Source organism: Eubalaena glacialis, chromosome 16, assembly GCF_028564815.1.
Source record: "Eubalaena glacialis isolate mEubGla1 chromosome 16, mEubGla1.1.hap2.+ XY, whole genome shotgun sequence".
NCBI lineage: Eukaryota > Metazoa > Chordata > Mammalia > Artiodactyla > Balaenidae > Eubalaena > Eubalaena glacialis.
Genome location: NC_083731.1, coordinates 14,443,960 through 14,463,967, shown reverse-complemented (window position 1 = coordinate 14,463,967; position 20,008 = coordinate 14,443,960). Strand labels below are relative to the sequence as shown.

Sequence of the window (20,008 nt, the reverse complement as noted above, 5' to 3'; positions counted from 1 at the left end):
CTTCTCTGAAAATGGAGACAGGTAGCCACAAAGCTGTTCATCATGTCAAGTTTCTCTCTTCTTCTGCCATGGGGTAAATGGCTTCCTGGAGATGATAATTGATAAATAAGTGAATCATCTTTCAGACCCATACTTTTTGCTTCTTGGAACCAAAGTGTGTCCTAAGTAGATTCTGTCCCTAACCAGTGCATCGCATTCTTCTTGTTGCAAATAAGATATTTGGGTTTTTCACTACAGAGCATGCCTCTAACTTTTTGAGACAGGCTGGGATCTGGGACCTGGGAACCTTTACTGGAATGCTTGCACCTGGACAAATGTCTCATCGAGCGACAGAATACAAAGAAACTCTAAGGGACTAAAAATAACTGCACGCATGGTACAGTTGGGGTAAAGTATGAACAGTAAGATACAAAAAGGCCAAAACCCAACTGCCACTTGTGAGGTGCCAGGAGCAAAAGCAGGGTACCACGCATGACCCCTGCACACAGCGCCACCAAGGGGGTGGGCCAACCACCTAAGCTACCCCTCCCTCGACCCAACCCATTGATCTACCTTCACCCTCACCCTATCTGCCCCTCCTCCACTCCTCTTGGGGAGTGAGCAGGGGCACCTGTTACTTGCTTTCATTCTCTCATGCTGCAGCACAAGTCCCAATAAAGCCTTGCCTGAATTCCTAGTCTGGCCTTTATCAATTTTTATTGATTAAAGAGTCCAAGAACCCAGGTTGGTAACACTTGGAGAAGTATCTTGCTGTCTTTTTTTGAGATGAGCATTAGCAGGCATCCTCTCTCCGATTCCTCTCCTGTTTGGCATCTCTCCCACTTACTTTGGGAACTGGAGTTTCAACAGTCTCCCACATTTTGTTGAGGTTGTAACTTGCTTTTCTGTTTCTTATTTGTTGTTGTGGCTTTGGGTGATTTCCAAGAGGGAAAGAAGGAGATACTGATCTGACACTACCATCCTCAAAATAGAAGTTTTGATAAATGCCAATTACTAAGTTAAAGCAGTTTGCTTCCTTTTTTTTTTTTTTTTGCTGAGATTTTTCCTTTTAAACCTGAATGAGTGCTATATTTTACCTAAGAATTGAATCTGTTCAAATGATTTTTCATCCACCTGTTAATTTGATGTATTTCATTAAAAGATGTTTCAGTGTTGATCTATCTTTGTATCTCTGGATAACTTCTTCTTGATTATCTTTTTTTTTAAGTGATGAATTGGATTTGGAAATATTCCATTTATGATTGCTTGATCTACCCTCATAGATCACATCATGGTTTTCTTTTCTTTCCAGTTTTAGCATCAAGCCTTTTAAATTGAGTTGGAGAGATTTTAATTTAAAAAAAAACTCTGAAATATTTTGTATAAGATAGGGATTACAAATCTGTGAGGGCCAGGTAGCTGTTTTTAGGTTGGGATGCACAATTACTAATTTATTTTCTTAACTAGCTCTTGGCTTATTCAGGCATCCTGTTTTTCTTTTCATCTCTATTTTCGAATTTATTGGCATAAAGACACTCAATGTTTTATTTTACACATTAAAACATCTCTACCATATTTGTAGTTGTGTGCCCCCTTTTAAATGCTAATATACATCTTTTCTCTTTTTTTAAGCTTGCTCTATTTTTGTCCATTTTTTAACGTCTTTCAATATCTAGCTTTTTGGTTTGGATCCTTCATATTTCTTCACCACTCCCATCACAGAAATTTCTGCTCATTTTTTCATTAGTTCTTTCTTTCTGTTTCTTAATGATTGTTCTGTAGTGTTTCTAGCATCCTGAGCGAAGTACAACTCTTCTTTTTTCCTTTTTTTTTTTGGTTTTTAACTGAAAGCATTTAAGGCTGTGAACTTCCCTCTAAATATTGGATTGGCCAAAAAGTTCGTTCGAGTTTTTCCATAACATGAAAACCCGAACGAACTTTTTGGCCAACCCAATATTTGCTTTGGCAGCATTCCACAAATTATGATAATGTAGCATTTTCATTATCATGTAGTTTTTCGTAATGATTTTTTTTACCATGAGTAGTTTAGGGATACATTTTTTGTTTCCAAGACTTGGAAAAATCTGTTTATTGTTGACTTTCAATTTAATTGCATTATGGTCAGAGAACTTAAAACGTATAATAATGATTCTTAGGAATTTGTAAAACTTCCTCTGTGGATGAGTATTTGGCAGATTTTTGAAAATGTTTCATGAGTCCTCGTAAAAAATTTCCTATTTACTAGACAGATCATCATCTCTCTCTATATATAGAGCTGTTAGATACAGAGTTAGATAAAGCCTGTTAAATTTTTGCTCAGATTTTCTAATATTTTCTAAGGGTTTCCAGTCCTTACTAAGGTTTGGGTGTGTGCTTGCTCTAAGAGTTTCTGATAGTGATATGTTTTTAAAGGTCTTCTAATATTAATTCTCTCACTTTGTGTTCTAGAGCTTATTCCATCTATTAGGCTGTGTGTGTGTGTGTGTGTGTGTGTGTGTGTGTGTGTGTGTGTACGTACGGTGTATTAAGCTTTTTTTAAATTTTATGGACTACTTTTAATTTCAAAGATTATTTATTAATTATTGTTGTGGGTTAAATCGTGCTCATCACTCCAAAATTCATGTCCACGTAGATCTCACACTGTGCCCTATTTGGAAAGAGGGTCTTTGCAGATGTAATTTGTCAAGCAGGAAAGGAGAGGACACACAGAAGAATGCCATGCAAAGATGGAGGCAGAGAGTAGAATGATGCAGCTACAAGCTAAGGAACGCCAGGGAGTGCTGGGAGCCATGAGAAATGAGGAAAAAGCAAGGAAGGATTCTTTTCTAGAGCCTTCAGAGGGAAAGTGTGGCCCTGTCAACACCTTGATTTTGGTCTTCTAGTTTCCAGAGCTATGAGAGAATAAATTTCTGTTGTTTTTAAGTGAAGCCACGGGTGAAATCCATTACACCTGTAACCTGCCTTCGTTGATCAAGGCCATCTTAATTGTTGCTACAAAAACCTTGCATGTCCTCCAAGCAGCATGTAGCTTAAACAAGGTGTTTGCCTGAGTTGTTTTTCAGGAACTTGGAGTCAGCTGTGTCTAGTTCTAGCTTGAGCCGGTTAAGACTGGTTAGGACCACCCACCCTCCAGCAGGGTATGTGCCAGTGTCCGCTAGGTGAAATTTTTAAAAATAAATAAATAAATAATTAATTTTTGGCTGTGTTGGGTCTTCGTTGCTACGCGTGGGCTTTCTCTAGTTGCGGTGAGCGGGGGCTACTCTTGGCGAGCGGGAGCTACTCTTCGTTGCGGTGCGCGGGCTTCTCATTGCGGTGGCTTCTCTTGTTGCGGAGCACGGGCTCTAGGCACTCAGGCTTCAATAGTTGTGGCACGTGGGCTCAGTAGTTGTGGCTCGGGGGCTCTAGAGCGCAGGCTCAGTAGTTGTGGCACATGGGCTTAGTTGCTCTGCGGCATGTGGGATCTTCCCGGACCAGGGCTCGAACCCATGTCCCCTGCATTGGCAGGCGGATTCTTAACCACTGCGCCACCAGGGAAGTCCCTGCTAGGTGAACTTTTGACGTCAGAGGCCCTAAAACTCCACCCTCGGAACATGCACACGCCACCATTTTCTGAAAATGCGTCCCAGTGAAGAAGCCTGTAGCTTAGTTATACCTGTGCAAAACGATGATTACCTTACCTTTTTCTTATTTCCAATCACCTTTCCCTACGATCCCTGTGCCTCTGACTACTCTACCTCTTTATCCCAAAAATACCTCAGCCCCTTGCCTTTGGGGAGGCAGGTCTGAGACTTGTTCTCTCTCTCTTCGCTTGGCTGCCTGCGAACAAATGCATTATTTGTGACAAACCTAGTAGTGTCAGCGTTTTGGCTTGCTGTGAGTGGGCAAACCAACGTGGTTCGTAATAAAACCACCCAGTTTGTGGTAATTTATTATGGCAGCCCTAGGCAATTAATACGATTACTTTTTACAACTACCTGTTCTTGTTTCATTTATGCCATTTTTATTCCATTCTTTTTTTTTTTTTGATTAATTTATTTTTTGGCTGCATTTGGTCTTCATTGCTGATCACAGGCTTTCTCTAGCTGCAGCGAGAGGGGGCTACTCTTCATTGCAGTGCACAGGCTTTTCATTGAGGTGGCTTCTCTTGTTTGCAGAGCACGGGCTCTAGGCGTGCAGGCTTCAGTAGTTGTGGCACGAGACTTCAGTAATTGTGGCGCACGGGCTTAGTTGCTTTGAGGCATGTGGGATCTTCCCAGACCATGGATCGAACCCGTGTCCCCTGCATTGGCAGGCGGATTCTTAACCACTGGGCCACCAGGGAAGTCCTCCATTCTTTCTTGTAAGTATGGATGTGATTTCTTTATGTATGTCTGTAAGCCTCCTTAGTCTATTCAATTAACTTCCTCTTAAGTGAGTTCAGTTTCAGTTAATTTGTTGCCTGTCTTTTTTAGCATTAGAGTTCTTGATATGTTTTGCAGTTTTATTTTGCAGTTCCATTTGGAGTGGAAAAGTCAGTTTTTGTTTATTTGCTTCCTTGTGTGTCCATTTTTCTTTCTCTATGCTTACTCTCTCCTGTCCTATACTGGCAGTTCCAGACTGAAATTGCAGAGCCAGCCAGGAGCAGCTTGATTCCCCATTCGTAGCTTTCTACAATTCCATGTAAACAAGCAGCTGTAACAGAGCTGCTGCTGGTGGTGTCAAGCACCCAGGAAAACAAGGAGACTGTCTCTGGATTACTTTTGGTCCCTTCCTAGATCAAAAACAGTGGCTAGCATTCCCCTGGCTTCTGCTTACACATGATTTTGTGGTGTTTCTTCCCCTGTTTCTAGTCCATGGAAATACTTATCTTGGCTTAGGCTACAGCAAGGTTCTTTTGTTTGCTTGTTTTCTCATTTTAGTTTCCATATAATTGCTATGAATTTGTAAACAGAGGTTCAACAAGTGAACAGTTTGCGTCTGATTGCCAGTTGGTCTTTGCAGAGACTAAATAGCTATCAAAAATATTTTGGCTATACTTTGGTATTGCAATTAAGCAGTAATTAACTGAATGAAGGTAACCTGATTACTCACTTGGTCCTACTCCGATCTATCCCATTTATTACCACCAAAATACATGCCAAATTTGTTTGCTTCTCTCCATCTCCATCTCTTGTTACCATAGTTCAAGCTACCGTCATCTTTCACCTGGCCTACAACAATAGCCTCCTAACTGGCTCACGGCTTATCCCTCTAAGATCTTTTTGTTCATACAGGAGCTGGCATGATTGCTCTTAAATCTAAATCTAATAATGTCAGCCCTTTGTTTAAAACCCTCCAGTGACTTCCTATTTTCAATGGAATAAGATAAGAAACTCCCTTAACAGCCTAAATGGCACTGTATGATCTGGTTCCTGCCTACCTCCTGACCTCATGTCATACTACTGTCCCCTAAGTTTATTACATTTCAACATTCTATTCCTAAAACACCATAAGATTGTTTCCATTTCAAAGCCTTTGCCCTTGCTATTTCCTCTGTCAGGCTCCTAAAGTGACTTACTTGTTTTCATAAATTAGGCCTCCTTCCTGCCTTCCCCCCTTCTTACACCCCGACATCTATCAGGAGTCCTATTGGCTCTTCCTCCAAAATATATTCCAAATCCTACCACTTCCCTCCACCTTTGCCGTTACCGCCCTGGTCCATGTAACCTTGTTAGTCTTGCTCACGTAATGGGTATATTAGGACTCATTGATTATCTGGGTGCCCCAACAAACTTCGGCATCCCTTTCAAGTTATATGGAGTCATGTCACTAGCTGTAGCCAATGGAGATGTAAATAACATGTCACCTCTGGATTCAAGTTCTTTCTTTCCATCCCTAGGCAAACACAAGACCTGGTATGCTGTGGCAAGTTACTACAGCTTGGATACATTGTTCACTACTTGTAGAAAGCTGTACAGGACCTGCGCTGGACTTTGTGTGCTTTAACTGTTACCCAGAAAGTTTGGTATGTTGTATTTTCATTCTTATTTGAGTCAAAATATTTTCTAGTTTCCCTTGAGACTTCCTTTTTGACCCGTGGAGTACTTAATAGTGTGTTGTTTCCAAGTATTTGGAGATTTTCCTACTAATTTTCTGTTAATTGATTTCTAGGTTAATTGTATCGTGGATCAGAGAACATACCTTATGTAATTTAAATTCTTCTAATTCTTTTATAATTTCAATTCTTTTAAATTGGTTAAGGTTTGTTTTATGACCTATCTTGGTGAATGTTTCATGTGCACTTAAAGAAAATGTATTGGGTGGGGTGTTCTATAAATGTCAATTAAATTTAGTTGCCTGATGATCAGTCTGTGTACTGATTTTTCCTTTCTGATTTTGTCTACTCATTCTATGTACTACTGAGAGTATTGACCTCTCCAACTAAAATTGTGAATGTCTCTTTCTCCTTTCAGTTCTGCTAGTTTTTGCTTATATCTTTTGAAGCTCTGTTGTTAGGAGTATTTCATGTAGAATTGTTATGTCTTCTTGGTGAATCGATCCCTTCATCACTTTTTTAAAAAAAATTTGGGTAGAGTTGCTTTACAATGCTGTGTTAGTTTCTGCTGTACAGCAAAGTGAATCAGCTATATGTACACATATATCCCCTCTTTTTTGGATTTCCTTCCTATTTAGGTCACCACAGAGCGCTGAGTGGAGTTCCCTGTGCTATACAGCAGGTTCTCATTAGTTAACTATTTTCCTTTCATCATTTTGTAATGTTCCTTTTTATCCCTGATAATTTTCCTTTCTTTGCTTTGAATTCTACGTTGTCTGGTACTAATGTAATCGGCCACTCCAGCTTTCTTTCTTTTTCTAGATGTGTTTTTCTGCAGCTGTGCTGATATCTAAAAAAATGTTTTAAATTGTGGTAAAAAATTTACCATCTTAACCATTTTTTAAGTGTGTAGTTCAGTAGTGTCAAGTATATTCACATTGTTGTGCAACAGATATCTAGAACTTTTTCATCATGTAAAACTGAAACTATACCTCTTGGACAACTCCCCACTTCTCCCTCCCCCATGCCCTTGGCAACCACTATTCTACCTTCCGTTTCTATAGGTTTTACTATTTTAGGTACCTACTCCAGCTTTATTTTGATTACTGTCTGCATGATAAATGTTTTTCCATTTCTTTACTTAAAAAAATTTTTTTTAAGAAGCGAATGTAATTTTTAAAAATTCATTTATTTATTTATTTTTGGCTGCGTTGGGTCTTCGTTGCTGCACGCAGGCTTTTTCTAGTTGTGGCGAGCGGGGGCTGCTCTTCGTTGCAGTGCGCGGGCTTCTCTTGCTGCGGAGCACGGGCTCTGGGCGTGCGGGCTTAAGTAGTTGTGGCTTGCGGGCTCTAGAGCGCACGCTCAGTAGTTGTGGCGCACGGGCTTAGTTGCTCTGCGGCATGTGGGATCTTCGCAGACTAGGATTCACACCCGTGTCTCCTGCATTCGCAGGCGGATTCTTAACCACTGTGCCACCAGGGAAGTCCTTAAAAATTTTTTTAAAGTGATAATTCACGTGAGATAAAATTCACCCATTGAAAATCTGTAACTCAGTGGCTTTTGGTATATTCACAGATATGTGCAAACTTCACCACTACCTAATTTTAGAATTTCATCATCCCAAGAAGAAACCCTATACCCATTAGTATTCATCCTTACTCCAAGCCCTAGGCTACCACTAATTTTTCTGCCTGTATGGAATTACCTATCCTGGGCATTTCACATACATGGAAGCATACAATTTGTGGCCTTTTGTGACCAGCTTCCTTCACTTAGCATAATCTTTTTCAAGGTTAATCCAGGTTGTAGCATGCATCAATACTTCATTCCTTTTTAATAGCCAAATAATATTTTATGATTTTTAGTACAGTTTGCCTATTCTTTTGTTGGACACCTGGACTGTTTCCATGTTTTGACTATTATGAACATATAATAGCTAGGAATGTTTGTATACAATGTTTTGTGTGAACGTGTTTTCATTTCCCTAAACTATATACCTAGGAGTGGAATTGCTGGGTCACATGGTAACTCTGTGTTTAACATTTTGATGTCTAACTCTTTTCTAAAAGTGGTTGTACCATTTTACGTTCCCTATAGCAATATGTGAGTGTTCCCATTTTTCCATACCCTCACCAACTCTTGCTAATGCTCATCTTTATTACAGCCATCCTAGTGGGTATGAAGTTGTCATGCTGATTTGCATTTCCCTAGTGGCTAACCATGTACTTATTGGTCATTTTTATATCTTCTTTGGAAAAAATGCCTATTCCGATCCTTTGCCCATTTTTAAAATTGGGTTGTCTTTTTATTCCTGAGTTCTAAGAGTTCTTTATATATTCTGGATAAAGTCCCTTACCAAATATGATTTGCAATTTATCTCCAATTCTGCACATTGTCTTCATTTTCTTGATGGTGTCCTTTGAAGCACAAAATTTCTAAATTTTCATGGAATTCACTTTATCTAGTTTTTCCTCTGTGCTTGTGCTTTTGGTGTTGTATTTAAGAAGGTTTTATTCAACCCAAGATTATGAAGATTTACTCCTGTTTTCTTGTAAGAGTTTTACAGCTTTAGATTTTACATTTATGTGTATGATCCAATTTGAGTTAGTCTTTGTATATGGTCTAAGGAAAGGGTCCAATTTAACTCTTTTGCATGTAGATATCCAGTTGTCCCAACACCATTTGTTGGAGTGACTACATTTTTTCCATTAAACTGTCTTGGCATCCTTGTTGAAATTAATTGACCACAGTGTGAAGTTTTACCTTTGTTGTAGACCATTTATAGTTGATTCATGTTATTTTTTTATTATCCATTTTGACACTCTTTTAATTACTGTGTTTATAACAGTTACATTTAATGCAATTATTTATATATTTGGATTTAGATGTAAGAATCTGGAAAATAAGGACTAAGCCCTTATGATTTATGTTATTGAAATTTCATAAGAAATCTTTTTTAAGACTGGTTATTATAATTTCATTTAGTTAACTTAGAAATTTAGAAGGTTTAAGTTTTGAAGAGTTTACCCATTGTATATAAAATATAATATTGTAGCAAAATCTCAAGAAGACAGGGACTTCCCTGGTGGTCCAGTGGTTGACTCCACACTCCCAATGCAGGGGGCCCAGGTGCGATCCCTGGTCAGGGAACTAGATCCCGCATGCTGCAACTAAGAGCCCACATGCCACAACTGAAAAAGATCCCGTATGCTGCAACTAAGACCTGGTGCAGCCAAATAAATAAATAAATAAATATTTAAAAATAAAATAAAATCTGGAGAAGACATAGAGCTGTCTCTTTTTTTTTTTTTAATGCATCATCCCTGATAACCTAGTTCAGTACTTTCTGGTTGGCATTTAAAAAAAAAATTTTATTCATTTATTTATTTTTTGACTGCACTGGGTCTTCGTTGCTGCACATGGGCTTTCTCTAGTTGTGGCAAGCGGGGACTACTCTTCATTGCAGTGCGCAGGCTTCTCATTGCGGTGGCTTCTCTTGTTGTGGAGCACGGGCTCTTGGTGCGCAGGCTTCAGTAGTTGTGGTGCGTGGGCTCAGTAGTTGTGGCGTGCGGGCTTCAGTAGTTGTGGCATGTGGGCTCAGTAGTTGTGGCTCGTGGGCTCTAGAGCGCAGGCTCAGTAGTTGTGGCTCACGGGCTTAGTTGCTCTGCGGCATGTGGGATCTTCATGGACCAGGGCTCGAACCCGTGTCCCCTGCGTTGGCAGGTGGATTCTTAACACCGCGACACCAGGGAAGTCCCTGTCTCTTTTTTTATTGAGATATAATTTGACATATAGCATTGTATTAGTTTTAGGTGTTCAACATAATGATTTGGTATATGTGTATGTTGCAAAATGATTACCACAGTAAGTTTAGTTAACTTTCATCACCACATATATTTACAATTTTCTTCTTTATGATGAGAACTTTTAAGATCTACTCTCTTAGCAGCTTTCAAATGTACAATACAGTGTTGTTAACTATGTCACCATGCTGTACATTACATCCCCAGGACTTATTAATCTTGTAACTGGAAGTTTGTACCTTTTGACCACCTTCACCTACTTCACAACCCTCCCCTTCCCACACCTCTGGCAACCACTAGTTTGTTCTTTGGTCTTTTTTTTTTTTTGGCCATACCACGTGGCTTGCGGGATCTTAGTTCCTGAACAGGGATTGAACCTGGGCCCCCAGCAGTGGAAGCGAGGAGTCCTAACCACTGGACCACTAGGGAATTCCCTGTTCTTTGTATCTATGAGTTCGGTTTTTTAGATTCCATATATAAGTGAGATCATATAGTATGTCTTTTTCTGTCTGACATTTCACTTATAATGACCTCAGGGTCCATTCATGTTGTCTCAAATGGCAGGATTTCCTTCTTTTTCATAGATGAATACTAGTCCATTGTGTATGTATATACATACCACATTTTCTTTATCCATTCATCTGCTGATGGACACTTAGGTTGTTTCCATGTCTTGACTATTGTAAATAATGCTGCAGTGAACGTGAGGGTGGACATAGAGCTGTCTTTAAATCAATATTAACTCACCCCAATTGTCCAAAGATTCACCTATTTATCAGAAATAGTACATGAACCTTTAAAAATACAATTTAAAACCTTGTATTCCAGGACCAATGTTAAAGAATCTTTAAGTTATGCTTCAAAAATTTATCTAATAATTATTTTAACACAGGCTATCATTTACATGTACTTGTTCATGTTTTAAAAACAAAAAGTACAGTTAATGAACTTTTTCTTATAGATATTTTGATTATCTGGACTAGAATATTCCTAGAGTGTGTACATAACAGATTTTAAATCAAGTAATCAACAATTTCCTAAGTGAAGGGAAAAGAGAAGAAAAAGAGGAAAGAAAAGAGAGGAGCTGGTTTCAGACAACTAAGAAACTATTTCTGTAAAGTACTAATTCTCTTCCTTCTTCAAGGAAAAGGAAGTTTAGATGCAGAAAAACTCATTACAGTTGATTTAAAAATACTCAGGCCCTTCACAATTAAGTAAACTTTTATTTTTGAAATAATTTTAGAGTAAAGCTGCAAGGATACTACAGAGCGGTCCTAAACACTCCTCATTTACTTTCTCCTATTGCCAACACCTTACATACAATCACTGTACATTTGTCAAAACTAAGAAAGTTAATAATGGCCCATTACTATTAACTAAACTTGAGAGTTTATCTGGACTTCAGTAGTTTTCCCAGTAACATCCATTTTCTATTTCTGGATCTGGTTTAAGACAGACCTGTCAGTCATCAGGTCTCCTTAGTTTCCTCTGGTCTGTTAAGTTTTGAGGAGTACTGATCAGGTATTTTATAGACTGTCCCTCAATTTTGGTTTATGTGAATTTTTTTCATATTTAGACTAGGTTATAGAATGGAAAGAATATCACAGAAGTGAAGTGTCCTTCTCATGACCTCATATCAGGGGGTTATATGGGATCAATATAACTTAATATTGGTAATGTTTACCTTGACCACCTGGCCAAGGTAGTGTTTGCCAGTTTCTCCACTGTAAAGTTACTCCACTCTCCCCTTTCCACACTCTAGTCTTTAAAAGTTAGTCATTAAGTCCAGCCCACATTCAAGGGAGAGGGGACTTAAGGTCTATCTCCTGAAGTGGGGGGAGTATCATGTTAAGCTGAATAGTGTTCCCGCTGAAGATATCGACATTCTGATCCCCCGACAACGTTATCTTTTATGGCAAAAGGGATTTTGCAGATGTGACTAAATTGAGGATCTTGCAGGGAGAGAATATCCTGGATTATCCAAGTGGGCCCTAAATAATTAATTACAAAGATCCTTACAAGACAGAAGCAAGAAGGTCAAAAGCAAGAGAAAACGATGTGATGAAGGAAGCAGAGACTGATGTGGCCAGAAGCCTACTAACATAAAAGAGGGGGGACAAGCAGACAGAAGACAGAACATGGTTTTAAAGCCGAATGTTTACATGAGAACACCAAAGTTTGATGAGTGTCCCCAAATCCCTGCAATCAAGTAGTAAACTTGACTTAGAAGGGTAAGTTTTTACCATCAGCTTGTCAAGAACTATGAAAATCAATTATATCTAGTGATGGTGAGTATGTGAGGACATAAATAGTTGTTAGGAATACAAATTACCCTGACTTTTAGGGAAAATAATCTGACAATAATCTTAAATTTTTATTTATTTATTTATTTTTAATTTTTTGACCGCATCGCACGGCATGGGGGGATCTTAGTTCCCTGATCAGGGATCCAACCGTGCCCCCTTCAGTGGAAGCACGGAGTCTTAACCACTGGACCGCCAGGGACGTCCTCATCTTAAATTTTTAAGTGTACACATTCTTTGACAAAGCAATCCCACTTTTAGAAATCCCTTTTATAGAAATGAAAGCACAAGTTCATAAAGATAAATGCAGAAGGATGTATACTTCAGCATTCATTATGTTCATTATAATGTTGCCTATTTTGTTTTTAATGTGGTGCAAAAAGATGTTATAAGTATCATATTTGCTTTTGAACATTTACTTCTCCCCAGAGCTAATCCATCAGCAAATCTGATCTCCTTTCCTCCAAAAAATGTGTTCTAGATCTGTCCACTACTCTCTACCAAAATTATTTTTCTGGTCAATAAACATAGATCAATATATTTTTATATATTAGAAATTATATAATATTGCTGGTTTTGCATATAGTGCAATTTAAATATTCTACCATTATTTTGTCTTTTACTATCATAATGAATAGGTTCTATCAATTACAGTATGGTGTTTATGCTTAATTTTAAAAGGATTGCAGGACTTCCCTGGTGGTCCAGTGGCTAAGACTCTGCGCTCCCAATGCAGGGGGCCTGGGTTTGATCCCTGGTCAGGGAAGTAGATCTCACACACATGCCACAACTAAAGATCCCATGTGCTGCAACTAAGACCTGGTGCAGCCAAATAAATAAATACATACATACATAAAATATTTTAAAAATAAATAAATAAAAATAAAAAGGACTGCATAAATGTTGATAAATGCAAACAATATTTATAATTTTCTCTACAATCACTGGATTACTTTGGTTTTATTGGCAAGAGTGATCAGGTGAAAACTATGCCCAGATGAACATTGGAGAAAACATTCCTAAGCATTTTATACATATAAAGATAATTTTAGCACTGTACACTTACTGCTGTTTAAAATGATGTTTCCTTCTTTGTTGTAAAATTATCTCTTTCAAGAGATACTTTATAAATCTTAGTTTTAAGACTTTAGGATTCATGGCTATGCAATTTGATCAATGAATTTCCAAAATCACTCAACAATGAAGGCCCTTGTTATTTTTATTATCTATAGCACAAGGTCTATCCTCTCGTTAATCATTTTTAATTTCCGTCCTTAGAACTTCTTTAGCACTGCTTCTTCCTTAAGACCAGAATCACAGGCAGCATTCTGGTGATAATTCATGGTGTAGTATTATTTGTTTACAAAACTGTCCATTTTGATCAGCAATGTTGGCTGCCTTGGCAACGGTACCTCATCTGGATGATGTCTTCACTACTTGTAGACACTGAAATCATTGCTGTTTTTTCACTAACACCACCTTGTGATGGTCGATAAGGAAAAGGAGAAACCAAAAAAAAAAAAAAAAAAAATCCAAAGAGGAGCCTCATGATTCGCTCTTGTTAGAAGGATAAGTAACATTTGTATAATACTTTATAATTTACAAGAATTTTTACCCACTTCATGAAACCTCAAAACAAACCTTTGAGGCCATCAGTATCATACCCATTTTACAGATGAAGATAACCTAGATAAGAGCTGTGGTGGGGAACTACATTTCTTGGATCTGAATCCTCCGCTCTTCACATTATGTTATACTGCTTTCCACCACAACTACTGAGGCACTCAGTTTTTTGTTTGTTTTCCCTTTCTCCAAACCATTTCCTTTGCTTAGTTCCCTCTGGAATAAAAGCTTAGAAAGCTTTTACCCTCCTGAGTGTATTTTTAGGAAATAACGAATTCACTATGCCATTTATCATTCATGAGTTCTAAAGTGTGCAGTAGCACCAAGGTAGCAAATGCATACCCACTGGTAAAGTAATAAGTTTGCACTTGACAGCGCTTAATACAGAAAGGCATTACTGTTTCATCCCATGTGAAACATCACTGGTGCATAGTGTGCGCTGTGTTGAGGACGCCGGAGGAAGTGGCGGTGAAGAAGTTTAACGCCAAATTGTGTAACCTGAATTTTACCTTGTTGAGTTTCCTCTGTTGAGCACAAGATACAAGATCCGTCCTAACAGGTCTCTCTTTTTTTCCTTATAGTTGACGTTGGCTGCACTCTCAAGAGCCCTTTGCTCTCTTAGCTGCTGTGCTTCCCTGGTTTCTTCTGCACAGAATCTTCCAGAATTGCTCTTTTTCTGGACACGCTGGTCCACTGGACAGTCGGGGAATGGGTCCCAATCTTCCATGCCATTCTCACTTACCTCCCGTAGGTCCCTAATGTACCTGGTTGTCCTGACATGCTCCTGGCTCCATCGGCTCACCCTACTTTACTGAGCCGAGCTTCTCCTGATCGTTTCTCCACCGCTTTTCAGGGCGGTCCGTGTAGGTTCCGAGACTCTCAGAGGGAGGTAGCAGGTTCTGCCACTTTGTCCTGTTCCCCGATCCACGCAGACTTCCTGGGGCCAGGTTTGGCTTCTGACTGCGGACGCGGCGGATTCACCTTTCTCCAAACAGTACACTGGAAAACCTCGGATTGCTGACATCCTCCTCCTCGCCAACCCAGCGCGCGGGGACCGGCCCAAAAAGGCTTCCGCAGCCTGCGCATGCGGACTCGGCGGCTGCCACACAGCTCCCCGGCCGCCTCCCTCCGGCCCGCCGCGGCGGTTTGGAGCTCCTGACAGCTCCACCGCAGGCGGACGCAGTCTTGTCTCGTGCTTCCACGTTATCCTATCAGAGAAGGGGCGGGGGCGGCGGCCCCCACAGCCTATCAGCGCGAACCACGACCCCGGCGAGCCCAGTAGGAAAGTGGCCAGGAAGAAGGCGATTGGGCGGCGGCGGCGCTCGGGGCGTAGCCCCGCCCGGGCCCCGCCCACCGCTGCCTTCCTTCGTGGGGCGCCAGCCGCCTTAGGCCCGAGCAAGAGCGGACGGCGGGCGCAGCTGCAGCCTGAGCGCCGGCGGGGGCTGGTGGGCCCCGCACCTTTGCTCCTCCTCAGCGCCCGCGTCCTCGGACATGGTGGCCCCCGGCTCTGTGACCAGCCGGCTGGGCTCGGTGTTCCCCTTCCTGCTGGTCCTGGTGGACCTACAGTACGAAGGTGAGTCGTGTCCTGCCCCGGCCGGAGGAGCGGGCTCCCGGGCCAGGCCTCGCAGCGCTTCCCCGCCTCCGTCCCGGCACGAGTCTCGGGGCGGCCGGGGCGGTGGGGCGGCAGCCGGGGACTCCGCGGCCTGGCTTGGGCCTAAGCCCGCCCCTGGGCGGGGGCCGGCTCCCGGTTCCGGGTTTGTCTGGGGAAGAGGTGCGGGGACCGGCGGGCCGCGGGGCCGGGACAGCGGGTTTGGAGTGAGGAGTGGGGCCCATGGGGTCGGGGGGAAGCGGGGCACCGGGCAGCGGCTTCTGGGGCGTCCTGGGACGCGGAGACCCGGGCAGCCGTCGGCTCCCGGCCTCGCTCGGGACCCTCGCTTGGCACCTGGGGACTCTTGGTCAGTGGTGCTGGGAGGAGGCGGTAAAGGTAGCCCAAGGGGGGGCTTCTTTGGCTTTGGAGTTCCGGGGGGTTGGCGGTGGGGAGGATGTCCTGCTGAGTAAGGTGAGGGGGACAGGGTTGAATGTTAAAAGTGAGTAACCATCACCCCGCTCTGCTCTGTCTTGTGTCTAGAAGTTGTTAGGTTGCTGCGTTAAGGAGCCGGTGCAGGCATTCAAGCTCCCGGCGGGCAGGGCACTAAGTTTGTGGCTTTGCAGTTACCAGCCTGTTGTTGGTTCAGCTTTCCTTTTACGAGTTCTCTGAAAAAATGTCCCCGTAAGAAGATACGAATGCTTAAGCTTCACTACGGTCCTACAGTTGGGAATGTTGGCTACTGTAACAGAACAGCAGAAACGGAGGGCTGTCCCGTCTTAGTTGTCAGCTTGAGGAGTACGAGTGAAACCTGCAAGTGCCCATTGAACTGATGCTCCTAACTTGGTTACCCTGCGAAATATTCGAGTATAATGACATACCACGTGCACTGACCTATTTTCGTCCCTATGAATAGGCTAGTAGTCAAATTAAACATTTTAATATTGGACTTAATATTAGCGGGAGTGAGGAGCTGAAGTTGGGAATTGTTTATGGTAAAATCCCCTCAAAATTATAAACTTACAAAAAGGAGTAATACTCTCCAATTTTTAGGTGTCATTTATGGCAGTGGTTTTTTTTTTTTTTTGGAGGGGGGGTTCCCCTGGAGACCATATATTTTTTGGAACCCAGAATCAAGATATATAGTGTGATAACATTGGGACAAAGAATTTGACAGTGAAATTTGAATGCCTGGACCACTTTAATATAGGTCATGAATTCCAGTTCTTTTGCGTTTTCTGATGTTAACACCTCCTACCCGGTGAAGTTTAGCATTAATCCCCAGTTGTCATTAATTAATTATGGCCACTAAAGAGAAAGTTGCCTATATTCTGCTTAACATCAATTATTTTTTAAGTTACACAGGTACACACTTTTGAATGATTCGCTTTTTCCACTAGCTTGTAGACCACCTTTTTAGAATCGCTGTTCTGTAGGACTCTAACACTTCATGTCTCTCCTGTGGTATTTTCCAGAAGAAAAACCTCACTAGAGAGCTTTTCTGTATGGGAGGCATTGGTAACATTTCTCAGAGGGGTGCTAAAGTGCTGTCTTCTTTAGGGTGTTGTCTGTGTAAAGTAACAGGGACTTGGTACAGGTGGTGGGGAAGAAAGGAAAAAGATCTTACATTTATTGAAGGTCTGCTGTGTGCTGGGCACTCTCCTAGACACCTTTCTGTAAAGCTGTCTCTTATTCATGGAGGTATGTGATGTTATTTCTACTTTACAGATGAGGGAACTGAGGCTCCAAGAGTTTAATTAACTTGGATAAGGTCACACAGCTGTTAACTCTAAGAGCCATAAGTTTAACTCAAGTTATTTGACTCTAAAGTTCATCTTGTGTGTGGACTGGAAACAAGTTAAGTGGTTGACAGCATAATGTGGGCCCAAGCATTTGTAAGTGGTGGCAGCTGAGAAAAATCAGCATTTTTGTTTGTTTGCTTGCCGCCAGCAGTAATGAACAGGAAGGTGATTTCCTGACATGTTTCATGCAGCGGTTCTCAAGCTTGAGTGTGCATCACCTGGAGAGCTTTTTAAACAGCGTGCTGAAACTCCCCAATTTTTTGATTCAGTAAATCTAAGTGGGACCTGAAATTTTGCATTTCTAAAAAGAAATCACTGGTGAGAATCACTGGTGTAATAAATTATATAACGGAGTTAACTTAGGTATCTGTTATTACATATCTATTATTTTATTTGGTGATGGGGATATAAAGATAAGAAAGAACCTCTGACTTTCATTAGCAAACGGTTAGCTCCTGTTTTCCCAAATAAGTTCTGCCTCTGGGTTCTCTAACCTAAAAGTCCTCTGGAGTCATTCAGGACTGTGTGATCCCACTGTTAGGCTTAAGGCTTGGGGAGAGAAGAAATAAACGAGAATGGGTGTGAGAAGAGTGAATGAGAAACAAGAACTTGCATATGTTGGAGACTGTCGCCAATAATTAGCTTAGCTGGCCTAGTTTTTTCTGATTTAAAATATTCATCTTTTTTTTTTCTAGGCTTTTCTGTTAATTGTAATTCAGAGAAAGCAAATATGTGATAGGCTCATGAATTGAAAGGTTAAATCTTTTAGCACCCCTTTTCAAAAAGGCCTTTGAAAGAGGGAAGTCCAAAGCACTAGTTTGGGAATAGAATTTTTGGAGCAGAAAGAAAACTTTAGTATAAGTATCTACTTTAGTATTCTCATATTACAGATAAGGAAGCTGTTTTAATTCTCTGCTAATGGTGTGTTCTATTTGGTGATTTAAGTAGGAACACAACCTGGGAACCAAACCTTCTTTTATCTCTTTTTCTTCCTTAACATTCTTTCAGGACTCAATTTTTCTTTATTTCACTGAACTGATCTGACTAAACCATATATTTTGGACATTGGGAAAAGAATAGTTAGAAATCTCCTGAGTACAAAAGATGGTGATACTTTTTATATGAATCTAACTTACTAAAAGTATGTTTTGTGTTCTCTAGGATTTTCTTGACATTATTTAAATATGAAAAGAATAAAGTAGCGAAAACGAAGGACTTTCTGTAATTTATATACAGTAGTCCCCCCCTTATCTGCGGTTTCGCTTTTCTCGGTTTCAATTACTTGTGGTCAACTGTGGTCTGAAAATATTAAATGGGAAATTCCAGAAATAAACAATTCATAAGTTTTAAATTGCGAACTTTTCTGAGTAGCATGATGAAATCTCGCGCTGTCTCACTTAGGTCATGAATCATCCCTTTGTCCCATGTATCCCGCCTGTTAGTCACTTAGTAGCTCTTAGTAGCTATCTGGATTATCAGCGGTATCGCAGGGCTTGTGTTCAGGTAACCCTTATTTTACTTAATAATGGCCCCAAAATGCAAGCCTAGTGATGCTGACAATTCAGAAATTTGGATATGCCAAAGAGAAGCCGTGAAGTGCTTCCTTTAAGTGAAAAAGGGAAAGCCCTTGACTTAGTAAGGAAAGAAAAATAATTGTATGCTGAGGTTGCTCATTTCCACGGTAAGAACGAATCTTCTATCCGTAAAACTGTGGAAAAGGAAAAAGAAATTTGTGCTAGTTTGGCTGTCGCAACTCAGACTGCAAAGGGTGCGGCCACAGTGTGTGATAAGTGCTTAGTTAAGATGGAAAAGGCATTATATTTGTCCAGTAAGATATTTTGAGAAGAGGGGACCACATTCACATCTTTTATTACAGTGTATTGTTATAATTGTTCTATTTTATTATTGTTGTCAATCTCTTACTGTGTTTAATTTATAAATCAAACTTTATCATAGGTGTGTATGTATAGGAAAAAACATAGTGTATATATAGGGTTCGGTACTATCTGTGGTTTTGGTATCCACTGGGAGTCTTGGAATGTATTCCCTGAGGATAAGGGGAGATTCTTATAAACTAAGTATTTTAGCAGATGATCAGGTTGCTTCTAGAATTATTTTAAATTCATTTAATGATATAGGCTATAGTTAGCAGTAGTGTCCAAGTCCCAGTTCACTTGACTAGTTAGCATTGCTAAGTGCCCAGAAATGCAGTTGATTGGATTCTGTGGGACAGGGGGAGTTGTTCTGAGGTGGGTGCCCTGTAGTAATTAGGCTTTACTTTCCCATATGAAGTTAATTAATTGTGGTTAAGTTTAATTTCTATTGCCAGGGTTCCTTTGGTTATTGTCCGGCTATTAATCTTTGTTTCTATGGAAATAATCATTGGAACCCAGTCACCTGCTCTTAAGAACAAAACCATCATGTCAACCACAAATTGATTTTTCAAGATCTTTGGAATGCTGCTTTGTAAAAAAAATTTTATTAAGTTTAAAAAATCTGATGAGTTTATGTTATATGCCGTTCTGGCATATGGAGAAGACCCATTTAATCAGTTAGCAGAGGCTTCACTGTAGTGTTCTTTGGTTAGGTATATGTAGTATAGAACTCTTGGTTTTTGTCTTTGAGTTTACAGACCGCTTGGGGATATAAAACATGCTTTGTGAAGCATCCAAGTCCTCTTCCCTACTTTCTCAGTGTAGATTTAGTGGTCCATCTTGTAGTCACTCCACTGAAAACAGCCTTTAATTTTCTTGCCCCTGTACTCTTTTGTTTTACTCACTTGGCAAAATTTGAACTGATTAAATCCACCTTGGCCAACTTGTTTGTCAAACCTCAGAGCTGAACATGGATGGAGAAAAATGAAGATAACCTTGCTGACTGGTCTCATTTTAAGCATATAA

General features: G+C 40.5%; 1 protein-coding gene across 1 annotated transcript in view; it reads left to right on the top strand.

Moving 5' to 3' along the window:
- The first annotated feature begins 15,124 nt into the window (after positions 1-15,124).
- DNAJC3 (DnaJ heat shock protein family (Hsp40) member C3) overlaps positions 15,125-20,008 on the top strand; it is an 85,260-nt gene continuing 80,376 nt past the window's right edge. Inside the window, exon 1 of the mRNA XM_061170866.1 lies at positions 15,125-15,294. Coding sequence (XP_061026849.1) covers positions 15,213-15,294 — 82 coding nt within the window. The 5' untranslated portion in view covers positions 15,125-15,212. The remainder of the gene's footprint in view (positions 15,295-20,008) is intronic.